This window comes from Mustela putorius, unplaced genomic scaffold (assembly GCF_011764305.1).
Source record: "Mustela putorius furo isolate JIRA1106 unplaced genomic scaffold, ASM1176430v1.1 tig00000585_pilon_pilon_pilon, whole genome shotgun sequence".
Classification (NCBI taxonomy): Eukaryota; Metazoa; Chordata; class Mammalia; order Carnivora; family Mustelidae; genus Mustela; species Mustela putorius.
This window is the reverse complement of record NW_025421424.1, coordinates 6,779,796-6,793,350: the sequence shown is the minus strand read 5'-3', so window position 1 is coordinate 6,793,350 and position 13,555 is coordinate 6,779,796. Positions and strand designations below refer to the sequence as shown.

The 13,555-nt window shown below is 36.0% G+C and overlaps 1 protein-coding gene across 1 annotated transcript in view; it reads left to right on the top strand.

Moving 5' to 3' along the window:
* The window catches only part of SYCP1 (synaptonemal complex protein 1), a 142,142-nt gene that overhangs the window by 3,224 nt on the left and 125,363 nt on the right, over positions 1–13,555 (top strand). The window contains exons 3-8 of the mRNA XM_045081874.1: positions 1,163–1,247; positions 1,422–1,465; positions 1,720–1,776; positions 3,397–3,561; positions 5,772–5,839; positions 11,600–11,673. Of these exons, the coding sequence (XP_044937809.1) occupies positions 1,163–1,247; positions 1,422–1,465; positions 1,720–1,776; positions 3,397–3,561; positions 5,772–5,839; positions 11,600–11,673 (493 nt within the window). The remainder of the gene's footprint in view (positions 1–1,162; positions 1,248–1,421; positions 1,466–1,719; positions 1,777–3,396; positions 3,562–5,771; positions 5,840–11,599; positions 11,674–13,555) is intronic.

The window sequence follows — 13,555 nt, the reverse complement described above, 5'->3', positions numbered from 1 at the left end:
TCTTCTTTGGAGAAATATCTATTCAAGTCTTCTGCCCATTTTTCAATTAAATTATTTTTGGGTGTTGAATTTTATAAATTCTTTATATATTTTGGATACTAATCCTTTATTGGATATGTTGTTTGCAAGTATCTGTTCTCATTCAGTAGGTTGTTTTTTAATTTTGTTGATTGTTTCCTTCACTATGCAGAAGATTTTTATCTTGAAGTCCCAATGGTTCATTTTTGTTTTTGACTTGACTCAAGATTCCCTGACTCGGGAGACCTATCTAGAAAAATATGATTATGGCCAATGTCAGAGAAATTACTGCTTGTGCTATCTTCCATGATTTTTATTACCCAAGAATTTTCAGTATTGCCTGGAATGAATGATAAGCATACGTAATATTTGTAAGCATCTTTCATTTAAAAAAAGAATCACTGGGTCTTTGGAACTCTGGATATATAACAAATCCTGCTTATTTGAATCTTCCCTCTGTCCTTAAATGACTTGAGGCAATTTGTAAGACATATACAATGAAATAGCAAGATACAGAAACATGTTAAGACAATATTGGTGTTGGGGAAAAAATAAGAAAATTTGGACAAATATGTCAAAATACTGGTAAAAATTAGTGTCTGACTAAGCTTAAAATTTGGCTTTGAGTCACCTGGTTGTGAGGATTAAAAGAGAAATTCACTTATATAATAGAGTTCTTATCAGAAAGAAGCAATTATACCAAATTTCTCAGGTTAAACAGCTTTTACTGATAATTATTTTTAAAATTTCTCTGTGGAGCTTTATATTGGGGATGGAATGAAGCAATGAATATTTCAATTTTATATGCTGTAGAAAAATTCCTATGGTCTCTATAGCTAATAGTGTAGTACTAAGATGCTATTCAGTGAAGACAACTCTCAGTTTTATCAAGGGAAAGATCATAGTGAAATTGAAGAAACTAATATATTAAGCTACTAATTAGAATTACTATTATTTTTCTTGAATACTTACAAAGCATGTATTTTTTTTACATAGCAAAACCACTTGATATTTTAAATATTATATATACCTTAAAGGATTCACAGTTGAAATCACGTATATTACATATATAATTGCATATTACACTGCTAGTTATCACAGTGGTTTTGGAACACTATATTTAAGAACTTCTTTGTATTTCTAGAGTTTCAGCAAATATATTGAAGATGATTTTAGTTTTCCATTTCCAATGACTAATCTCTCCAAAAATGGGGAAAACATTGATTCAGGTAAGAGACTGGAAAAGCAATATATCACTGTATTTAAAAGTATTTTTTACATACACATTGCTAGATATTGAAAATATAAGTATTATTTTGAGAGCCTTGACATTAAAGTTAGATATACTAATATAAAAAATAAGAGGTTAGCGAATTTAATACCAGTTGTTTTTTATCTTGCAGATCCAGCTTTACAAAAAGTTAAGTTTTTGCCCATGCTTGAACAGGTAAGTTAGATATAAGGTACATAGATATAATCTGTTTAGGTATTGACTTGCTTATTTGAAAAAGGAAAAAAATTCTTTAGCTGTTGGATAATTAGTTGTCAGTACTTAATTGCTACTATTTTGAAACTCTCATCAGAAATATTTTCTTCTATTGCATGGAGCACTGGGTGTGGTGCAAAAACAATGAATTCTGTTACACTGAAAATAAATTAAAAAAAAATTTTCTTACAGGAAACACTTACTCATTTTTTTAGGTTGATAATTCTGACAGTTGTCACTACCAGGAAGGCCTGAAAGACTCTGATTTTGAGGTCAGAAGATTTCTTCCTATCTATATTAAATTTCTTATAATTGTTGTATCATTTATTGTTATTTGTATATGCCTTTCTTTTTGAAGCTTCTAAAGGATTAAAATTTGGCTAATGTTTTAAGTTCTATCTTTTATTTTTTTATTTCATTTTTTTAAAAGTTTATTTATTTTTTTTTATTATTTGACAGAGAAAGCACAGCAGGGGGAGCAGGAGGCAGTGGGAGAGGGAGAAGCAGACTTCCTGCTGAGTAGGGAACCCAAATCAGGGCTCCATCCCAGGACCTGGGATCACTTAATGACTGAGCCACCCAGGCTCCACAGTTCTATTCTTTAAAACCATTATCCCCGCTTTGTTTTTCTTTTAAAGTTGCTGAAACACTAGTCTTCTGCATTTTCCTGGGTTATGCAAGCATCCACTCTTTCAGGGAAATTTAACTTTGAACCACAAAGAGCAAGAATAGAAGAGGGTATATGGCTACAATATGTGAAAAGGCCAAGACTCAAACCACTATTTTACAAAGAATCCTTTAATGAGTATGATTGTTTGGCTCCTTTGTTGTCTAAGGAATTTATAGAACATGCGGTACTCTTTTTTTTTTTTTTTTTTTTTTTGGTTATAAAAAATATTCTTACTTATGGCACATAGATGTCTATGAGGAGTGTCTGGGTGGCTCAGTCAGTTAAGGGTCTGCCTTTGGCTCAGGTCATGATCTCAGGGTCCTGGGATGGAGACTTGCATGGCATCAGGCTCCCTGCTCAGTGGTGAGTCTGTTTTTCCCTCTGCCCCTCCTCCGCCTTATACTTGCTTGTTCTCTCTCTCTCCCCCCAACTTCTCCCCCCCAAAAAAAGGAAAACAGAAATTCTGGGGCACCTGGGCTGGCTCAGTTGATAGAACACAAGATACTTGAGTTCAAGCCCCATTTCGAGCATAGAGTCTACTTAAGGAAATTCCATGGCCTGATAAAGTACTGTGTGTCTGTTGCTGGATCATAGTATCAGAATTTAAAAATATGGAAATTATTCATGTATTTTGATAACAAAGAGGTATCAGCAAGCAGAAATCTGTGATTTAAAAAAAAAATGAACTGGCATTTACCTTATAATGTTGAAATGGGTAATGCAGGAAATCCAGATATAAGCTAAATAAGACCTTAGAATAAATGAAAGCTAGCTCTTGTGTTAACTATGTTTTTGTCATTGTATTTGAAAATTCATGTCCTCTAGGTAATCTTCAAACCATATAACCAAAATGTTTTAAGACCATTGTAAAAATTTATAGATCTCATGTAGAATGACTTATTTTAGCTTTTAACCAGCCAGATTCTCTCATTGACTAAAATATTTCCAATATCTTGCTTAAGTATATTTTGGAGGTATTGGATTTTATTCAGTAGCGTATAACTTAGTCAAGTGACCGGTAACTTTAGTGAAGTAGCTAATATAGCTAATAACTTTAAAAGAGTTAATGTAGTTTTCAAGATGCTAGTAGGGCATAAATTGAAGAGAGAATTGTTCTCAACTATTAAGATATTATATTACTCATGGATATTTGCAATAGGCAGCGGTAATTTGTTAATTGTTCAAAATTTTAGTGTAAACACTCTGAAAATCTATTTATCAGAATTCAGAGCCAATGAGCAGACTATATTCAAAACTGTATAAGGAGGCTGAAAAGATCAAGAAGTGGAAAGTGAATGTGGAATCTGAATTGAAGCAAAAAGAAAATAAGTTGCAAGAAAATAGAAAGATAATTGAAGCACAGCGGAAAGCCATTCAGGAACTACAGGTATAATGAGATTTGGAATTGAAAATGTAGTGTAGTAGATTTTATAATACTTTAAAATAGAGTATTTCTGTGATGTGGATTTTAAGGACAGTGTTTTTTGAATTTTAACTGATGCTGTGTTTCAGCTTTAGTATGAGCACAGAGGACAAGTTGTGTTAGGGTATGGAGTCGACCACCCCTCAATTAGAGAACACTCTCCATAATGCAAGTCACACAGCGAGGTTTATTTCCAGCTAGCTGGGGTCCAAGTATCCGCCTGGTGCAGCGGGTTTCAACGAGGACCCTGAGCACTCAAAGCCAAGGGTTTATATAGCATTTTCAAGGCACTTTTTCATAGCTACATACATCTCTTGCGCCCCACTTTGACAGTTTAACTTTGTTTAACTTTTTGCCACCCCGGTGTCACCCTGGCAGTTAAGTGAGATTTAGGTTTAGAAGAATTTTCACCTTAATTACATTTCCTTCTGCCTCAGCCTCCTACAGTTTTATGGTGGAGAGGGCAACCTTTGGCCTCGTGGTACTGAGCCATTGAAAAGATGGCCTTTTTGTTGTAAATCACTAGCACATTTGCAAACTAAGGGAGACTCTGGTCTAGCAGGATTGTAATCTCTGCAAGTTAACTATTTGTTTTTCTTTAACATCTGGTCCCTGTGGCGCCAATGCCTAACCGCCCTGGTAGTATATGATTAAGTCGTTTCTTAGGTTTTAGCTACTTTCTCTTATCTCAAGTTACGTGCACAGTGTGGGTTTGTTAGGGACGCTCAGTAAAATGGCTTCCCCACCTTCAAGGATGGCCATTCTTATGCTAACCCACTCTTACAGTGCAAGGTGCCAGCTTTTGCTTTGCCAAGATGGCTGTACTTCTGTCAGGGCGGGTACAGCCTTGTTTTTCTTGGCCTTCACACTTGGAGCTGGTTTCTGGGACTTGTTTTTAAGTCCCCTGGAGGACTTAAAATATAAAATCCTTAAAATATAAAATCCCTGAGGGGAGCAGGGACATTAAGGGTTAAACAACAAAGTTATTGTTTAACCTCAATGGAAGCCTCTAGCTAAAATAAGAATATAACATAGGTCCTTACAGTTGCACAAAGCTTAATGCAAATGATTAGGGAAATAATAAATTATTTTAGATAAAGATTGCTTTAATGATTCTAATTATAAATTTTTAATTTTAATCCTATTACTAGTGATGATTTGTTTGATATGAATGTCTTTTATTGGAATATGACTGTAAGGGCCTATTCAGGCACAGCAGCCCCACCCCGGTTGAACTGCCATTTTGCTGGAAAGTTTAAATTGACCTTGGCCCCCCCCCCCAACTTATTTAAAACCAAGTTCGGGAAACCAGTCCACAGAACAAAGTCCAAGTACAAGGGTGGGTCAGGCCAGGTGGAGGTATTCAATCAGTGGGGGCACATACTGTCTCCTAGCTACCAAGGAGTATGGGCCCCCACCCTTTGGGAGCCTTTTGGTGCCAATCCTAACCAAGGTGTGATAGGCTGGTTCAAATGTCTACTAGGGTAAACTGTAACTCAATTGGTCACCTAGCATCACTGTGGAGTTTCCTGTGTATGTTACAATCTCATTGGCCACCTGTGTGTGGCCAGGCCCAGTCACATGGCCTTTACTCTATAAAAGTTAGTCTGGAAAGCAGGGAGGGGTCACCCTCTCTGGAGAGGCGGCCTGGACCGGTCTGTTTGACTGTTGGTATGATTCCTGATGCTTGGCATGAAATAAAGCTTTGCTTGACCTTCACTTTGTATGAGTCTTGCTCCTTTAATCATGCACCCATTATTGGGGTACCCAATTTTTGGGGTACCCAACAATGACATTTGTGGATTTTATATTTGGAACTATTTAGCTTCAGCTTTGTGGCCCAGTGAAAGAAGAATGTTGAAAATGCAACATTTTTTATCTTTGTTAGAACAAAGATAAAACATTTAAAAATGTTTAGGGAAGATAATATTGCATTAAAATATTGTTGGATACTTTTTGGAGATGATTCAGCAAACTTAATTTTAGATCTGTGAAAGTGAGATACAGATTCTTATAGGAAAATCTATAAGCTGTGACACAAAGCTTTTTGTTTGCAAAGAATTCTTAAAGTTCTTAGCTGTTAGCAAAGAAATGCTGCTTAATGATTGTACTTGTGTTTATTTTGCTAAAAATAAGCAAAATGTGATGAACTGTTCTTTTGTTTTATAAATTAGTTTGAAAATGAAAAAGTAAGTTTGAAATTAGAAGAAGGAATTCAAGAAAATAAAGATTTAATAAAAGAGTAAGTAATAATTTAATTTTTCTTCCTAAATTTATTCCAGATTTATGAAAATGATTTCCAGAAATTTATTGAACTTAATATTCTGTTATGTAATATTAACTTATCTGTAGAATTCTACCTGGGTACAATGGAGGAAGGAAGACATACTTATTTTACATTTTTGTATTTGGCAAGCAGTGATCACTGACTGATAATTTCTCACTTATTAAAGTATCAGGAGAAACCATTATTTATTATCAAAAGTTATCTGATAACTGTATCTGCAACTGCCTATGTATATTTTCTACCTTTCTGATTGTTGCAACACTTTAGGTGCAGTATTTGTAAAATAGTGCTCAATTTCATTATAAGCTAATTCTTACTCTCAAATTCCTGTTTTTGTTAGTGATCTAATGATTCTTCCATTAATGTCAGCTTAAAATCTTAGTGTCAACTTTAGCTTTTCCTTTCCTTTGTTCTAGGCAATAGCTAAGCCTTATTTTATACACTTACTGTCTCTTTCATTTTATATTATATAGAATTTAATAGAAAACTATAGTTTTTATTCATCTGTCAAGTAAATATTGGTTAGAATGTAATGTATGGGTCCCTGAAGAGTACAAAATTTATTTATTCCTACATGTTTTAAGTTAAACATCATGGCTTTAGAAGACCTATCACTTTGTCAGTGAAGTTGCTGATAAAGGAAAAAGACTCTTAAAACAGATTGTTTTAGTCCAATTGAAAGACAACCTATGGGGTTGCCTGGCTAGCTTAGTTGGAAGAGCTTGTGACTAGATCTCGGGGTGGTGAGTTTGAGCCCAATATTGGGGTTAGAGATTACTTAATTTAAAAAAGACAACCTATGATTTCCCAGATAAAAAATTAAATGCTAAAACTTAATTTTTTTCCTGCCTAATTGAGGTTTGGTTATTAGGAAAAAGGGAGAGAGAAGAGAAAGTTTCTAACATTGTATGCCTATTGTATATTTGGTACTTATGCTCACTTTCGTATAGGTATGTGATTGAGTTCCGTAGTATCTTATAGGACATCTAAAGCCCACCGTAGCTCTAATACCAGTATTTGGTAGTTGATGAGCTTTCTTAAGATTGCTACTGCCTCCATTGATGAACAGTTGAATTTTTGCTAATACCGTGACTGTTAAGTTATATAGTATAGTGTAAGGTAGTGTAATGTGACATAATATAGAATTTATGCCATTTTTTTTGAGGTGAGGCGGCATTTCCTTCTATTCTAAATAGTTTCAGTTGTATATCCACTTAGACCTCAAATACTGAATTGTCAATTGTCATCTGAAGGAAACTAACGTTTAAGTAAGAGCTTTGTCAAAATATAGGTGAGAAACAAATTTGCATTTAAGGTAGAGCGACTTGATTATTGAAGGACAGATTTAATATAAAGTTGCTCAGGACCAGCTCCTTCACTGAAGATGATTTTCTAAAAGGGATGTAGATTTTAAAGAGAATTTGGTATTTTCAAAACCATATGCTTGGCCTGTAATAGAAGTTTGAGAGGGAATGAACACTTTGATTTATTGACATTTTTGAGCAGGAAAAGAGTTTTGAGATAATTTAGATAATTTTGGAGGCTTTTTTTGGAATTGAGCAGGACCTTATATGTGATCTGATTTCCACCATTAGATGTAGTAATAGTCTCAATTTTCAAATTTCATTCATTAGTGAAACCTGAAACATCTACAATTACATATTTTCAGAAATAAACTTAAAAAGCAACATTTGGGGGCACCTGGGTGGCTCAGTGGGTTAAAGCCTCTGCCTTCGGCTCAGGTCAGGATTTCAGGGTCCTGGGATCAAACCCCACATCGGGCTCTCTGCCCAGCAGGGAGCCTCCTTCCTCCTCTCTCTGCCTGCCTTTCTGCCTACTTGTGATCTCTGTCAAATAAATAAATAAAATCTTTAAAAAAAAAAAGCAACATTTGATTTTTGTTAGACTCCTACCTAGGATTTGTTTAAATAATTTGATGAATTAAACCTGTCAAGCCCTGTTGCATGCATATGATGGTGGTTGTCATCAGAGAAGGCTTTCTAAAGATGAGGAGGTTAGAAGGTTGAATAGGAGTTAGCCAGGAGGAGAATTAGAGGTTTCTACTTTAGCATTTCATGACATGGTAAGGAGTTTTGATTTTTATGTTGGAGTGGAGATGGAAGATAAGGTTTGCAGAGGGTCGGCTGAAGAAAGGCTAAGTGGTTATAGTTATGGCTCCCTTCAACAAGAACAGCATTATGTATAATTTAAAATCTTGTGTATCCAGTAAAAGGATTTTAGTTCTAGGGGGAAAAAAAGTTTGAAAATTGCTGCAAATAGCCATTTGGAAGCCAGTGAAGAGTTTTAAGAATTCTAAAATTGAGACACTGTAGGAACATAGTAGACTTGAATAAATACTTTTTTGATTGGATGATTGCTTGTTTATGGAGTATATGGCTGTTTTTTTGTCAGGCCGTGCTGTTCAAATAGTCTTTGTGGTCTAGGGAACATATTGGTAAAGGTACTTTTGTACCTTTTGGTACAAGGTACTTTTGGTAAAGGTACTTTTTGTAACTCTACCCCTCACCATAAATTAACAGGAAAAGGCTGAAATTTTTTTCAAATTGTAATTGACGAATTAGATTTATGGTCACTTGTTTTCATTTTTACAAAACCAATAACAAAAAAGTCCATCTCTAAATTGAGGGTTTTGGAGGGAAGGGGTGTGGGGGGTTGGGTGAGCCTGGTGGTAGGTATTAAGGAGAGCATGTATTGCATGGAGCACTGAGTGTGGTGCATAAACAATCTTGGAACACTGAAGAAAAACTAAAATTACCAAAAAAGAGTTCATCTCTAGACCAGTGGTTCTTAAATTTTAGCAAACATCAGAATTAACTGCAAAGGTGAATAGCCAATGGTGTGATTACCAGATCATAGGGTAGTTCTACTTTTAATTTTTTGAGCAACTTCCATACTGTATTCCACAGTGGCTGCACCAATCTGAATTTCCATAGTGTAGGAGTAATCCTCTTTCTTCATATTAGATGGTTGGAATTTTCATCCCCCTTATGGAGAGGAGAGGGTCTGGAGTTTGAATCAGTCATCAATGACCAATTATTTAATCAGTCACAATTATGTAACTAAGCCTCCCGTAAGAACACAAGAGGACCAGGTTTGGAAAACTTCCAGCTTGGTGAAGAGATTTGGGGAGAGTGGTGAGCTGAGAGAGCATGGAGCTCCACACCCTTTCCCCATGCTTTGCTCTATGCATCTCTTCTATCTGGTTATTCCTGAGTTATATTCTTTTATAATAAACTAGTAATCTAGCAAGTAAATCATTTGAGTTCAGTGAACTGCTCCAGAAAATTAATCAAATTCAAGGAACCTTAGATTTCTAGATAGTCTGTCAGAGATTCAGGTAACAATCTGAACTTGTATCTGTGTCTGAAAACTAAGGAGTGAGTCATGGGATTTTTTGATTTATAGCTAGTTGGACAGAAATATAGGTAAAACCTGGGCTTGCAACTGGTATCTTAAATGGGTTAGGAGTACAGCAGTTGTGTAGGACTGAACCCTTAACCTGTAGAATCTGAGACTATCTCCAGGTAGATAGTATCATAATTGCATTGAATTATGGGACGTCCAGCTGGTCTCCCAAGAATTGCTTGTTGGTGTAGGGAACCTCCCTTCCCACAATGAAATTGGTATCAGGACCTGTTTAGGTAGTGTGGACATTTTAATGAATTCTTCTAATCCATGAGCATGGAATATCTTTCCATTTATTCATGTCTTCAGTTTCTTTCATTAATGTCTTACAGCTTTATTTTTTTTTTTAAAGATTTTATTTATTTATTTGACAGAGAGAGATCACAAGTAGATGGAGAGAGAGGCAGGCAGAGAGAGAGAGAGGGAAGCAGGCTCCCTGCTGAGCAGAGAGCCCGATATGGGACTTGATCCCAGGACCCTGAGATCGTGACCTGAGCCGAAGGCAGCGGCTTAACCCACTGAGCCACCCAGGCGCCCTGTCTTACAGCTTTAATGTATAGGTCTTTCACCTCTTTGGTTAAATTTAATCCTAGGTATTTGATTCTTTTTGGTGCAATTGTAAGTGGGTATGTTTTCTTAATTTCTCCTTCAGCTGGTTCATTATTAGTGTGCAGAAATGCAATTGATTTTTGTGTATTGATTTCTTATCCTGCAAACTTTACTGAATTTGTTTTATTCTGATAGTTTTTTTTGTGGAGTCTTTAGGTTTTTACATATATGATATGTCATCTGCAGATAGTGAGTTTCACTTCTTCCTTTCCAATTTGGATTACTTTATTTTCTTGCCTAATTGCTCTGACTAAGCCTTTCAACACAATGTTGAATAAAAGTGGTGAGAAATAGGCATTCTTATCTTGTTCCTGATCTTAGAGGAAAAACTTTTAGCTTTTTATTTTTTGCTGTTGATTATGAGGTTAGCTGTGGGCTTGTCATATAGGGAGTTTATTATGTTGAGGTACATTCCTTTTATACCTACTTTGTTGAGAGTTTTTATCATAAATGGATATTGAATTTTATTAATTGCTTTATCTGCATCTATTGAGATGATCAGAGGTCTTATTATTCATGTAATGAAAGGCTAGTCAGAAAATTACCTGTTTAGGGGCGCCTGGGTGGCTCAGTGAGTTAAGCCGCTGCTTTAGGCTCAGGTCATGCTCTCAGGGTCCTGGGATTGAGCCCCGCATCAGGCTCTCTGCTCAGCAGGGAGCCTGCTTCCCTCTCTCTCTCTCTGCCTGCCTCTCCATCTACTTGTGATTTCTCTCTGTCAAATAAATTAAAAAAAAAAAAGAAAATTAAAAAAAAAAGAAAATTACCTGTTTAATGTTTTAAGGGTAAGACAGATTATTTCTTTCTTTTTTTTTTTTTTTCTTTAAAGATTTTATTTATTTTTTTGACAGAGAGCGAGAGAGACCACAAGTAGGCAAAGCAGCATGGAAAAATGAGAGAGAGAGAGAAACAGGCTCCCAGCTGAGCAGAGAGCCCGATGCGGGGCTAGAGCCCGATGCGGGGCTAGAGCCCGATGCGGGGCTAGAGCCCGATGCGGGGCTAGAGCCCGATGCGGGGCTAGAGCCCGATGCGGGGCTAGAGAGCCCGCGGGGCTAGAGCCCGATGCGGGGCTAGAGCCCGATGCGGGGCTAGAGCCCGATGCGGGGCTAGAGCCCGATGCGGGGCTAGAGCCCGATGCGGGGCTAGAGCCCGATGCGGGGCTAGAGCCCGATGCGGGGCTAGAGCCCGATGCGGGGCTAGAGCCCGATGCGGGGCTAGAGCCCGATGCGGGGCTAGAGCCCAAGACCCTGAGATCATGACCTGAGCCGAAGGCAGAGGCTTCACCCACTGAGCCACCCAGGCATCCCAAGACAGATTATTTCTGAAGCATTTAATAAATGAAAAGCTCAACCCTTTTATTCTTACTTTATTTCCCCTTAGGCAAAATCTGGAAATATTTACTGAAATGTTATTGTTAGTTACTTGGGTAGAAAGTTCTTAAGGAATTAGCCTTTTTACTTTTGAAGGGAGTAAGTTACTAAATCATCTTTGCTTATAGTATAGTCAACCCATTTTTTTCATATAATCTTTTATGAGTGATGTGATATATATATGTGTGTATATATATATATATATATATAAATACAAGAATTTCCTTAAAAATTGAAAGTGTTTCATAACCTTTACATATGAATTTGCTTTGAAATCAGATTACACTTAGGGAGACTTTTTGCTTTCTTTCAGGAATAATGCTACAAGGCATTTGTGTAATTTGCTCAAGGAAACCTGTGCCAGATCTGCAGAAAAGACAAAGAAATGTAAATATACTTACTGTTTTATGTTATTTTTTAAAAAATCAATTTATTCTTGTAATGGTGGGGGTGGAGAAGGGAAGAAATTGTTTTTTCACTTTTTAGAACCAATTTTGATTAGAACAAGTTATATGTGCTTCATATGTTTTCTTTGCATAAGTAATAATATGATTCTCAGTTCTTTGAGTTTTGAAAGCTCAGCGTTCTGAAAGGTAATATATTTCAAAAGATATATACCTAGACATGACATTTGTAGTTCTTACTTCAGTTAAAACATGATCTTGAGACTAACTTTCTCTTCTTCCTGGAATAACTAGCAAATTGAATCGATATATAGCTATGTTTATAATAGAAAATACTGGTAGAAAAAAAATACTGGTAGAGGACTATGATGAAGGCATAGTACTTAAGAATAAACAATATTTATTTCCAGTCTAAATAGAATTCTCAACTTTCTCCTAAAGAAAGAAATATGCTTTTAAAGTATTTTACAAAGGCTGTGGTATGTATGTGTGTGTGTATGTATGTGTGTGTGTGTGTGTGTGTGTGTATATATGAAAGTATACATTTTCATTTTAGGCATATTTTTATTTAAGATGTATGAATTTTTTTCATTTTGATGAAAAACTTAAAAATCTTATTTTAAAAATAACCGTTTTATCTTTGTCATTAATTTGACACTAGCTCTACATTGTTTCTGCCAAGAATCTTTTAAGAAATACTGTCTACCTGCTTTTCCAGGATAGCTCGTATTTTTCTTAGCTACAAGTTTAATATCACATAGCTTACTGCATGCATGCATGGGCTTAAGAGTAGACAGCTTATGCTCAAATTCAAACTTTCAGTTGCTATCTACTTGACCTTGAATAAGTTTTATAATCTCTTTGATCTAGTGTTTATTGATTAATGAAGTGACTCAGTGTTGTTTTGAGAATTAATATAAATGGCCTAGAGCAGTACAAAGTGCTCAATCTTAACTATTCTTCTTATTAGTATTTCTAGTATGCACATTTGCTAGCCTTTTTTATTCTTGGTCCTTGCTTATGGTACTTTATTTTTGGAACTGTAAAGACTTACCAGAATGTAGTGTACCACTACCAGCTCCTCCATTAAGTCATCCTGTTTACTCAGCTTTCAATATTAGCTTTTCCCATCTAGGTATAAAAAGTCGTAAAAAGTATACAGACGGGATAGGAGGGAACATGTATTGACTACTTTGCAGAAAATGAACTGGTCCATGGAGACGAGGCTATTATTTTTTTTTCCTCTGTTTTATGCTAAGTCAGATCAGATGGTGGGAGAGATTTGAAGAACCTTAACATAATTTTTAGGTGCTCTCTTAAATGAACCAATGACCATAACTTCATGAGAAATATAGTTAGTTTTTCTTAAAACCTTTAGGGGTGCCTGGGTGCCTTAGTCAGTTAAACATCTGACTCTTGATTTTGGCTCAGGTAATGATCTCAGGGTTGTGAGATCAAGCCCCATGTTGGACTTTGTGCTGGGTGTGGAGCATAGTTAAGTTTCTTTCCCCTTCCCTTCTTTCTCTCAACAAAAAAAGTCTTTATAGTTATTAATGTAAACTCCATCTAGATTCTTGCCTTTTGCTCTTGTGATTTCTGTCTTATTTATTCACTAGTTTTTTAAAAAGATTTATTTATTTATTGTGGGAGGGGAGAGAGAGGGAGAGAAGTGCAGAGAGAGAGAGGATCCTAAAGTGGATTCCTTGCTGGACACAGAGCCCAACATGGGGCTTCATCCTATGATCCATTTGATCACTACCTGAGGTGAAGTTTGCTTAGCTGACTGAGCCACCCAATTACCCCTCATTCACCAGTTTTAATTTTTTTTATTTATAAAGATTTTATTTGTCAGAGAGAGAGTGTGT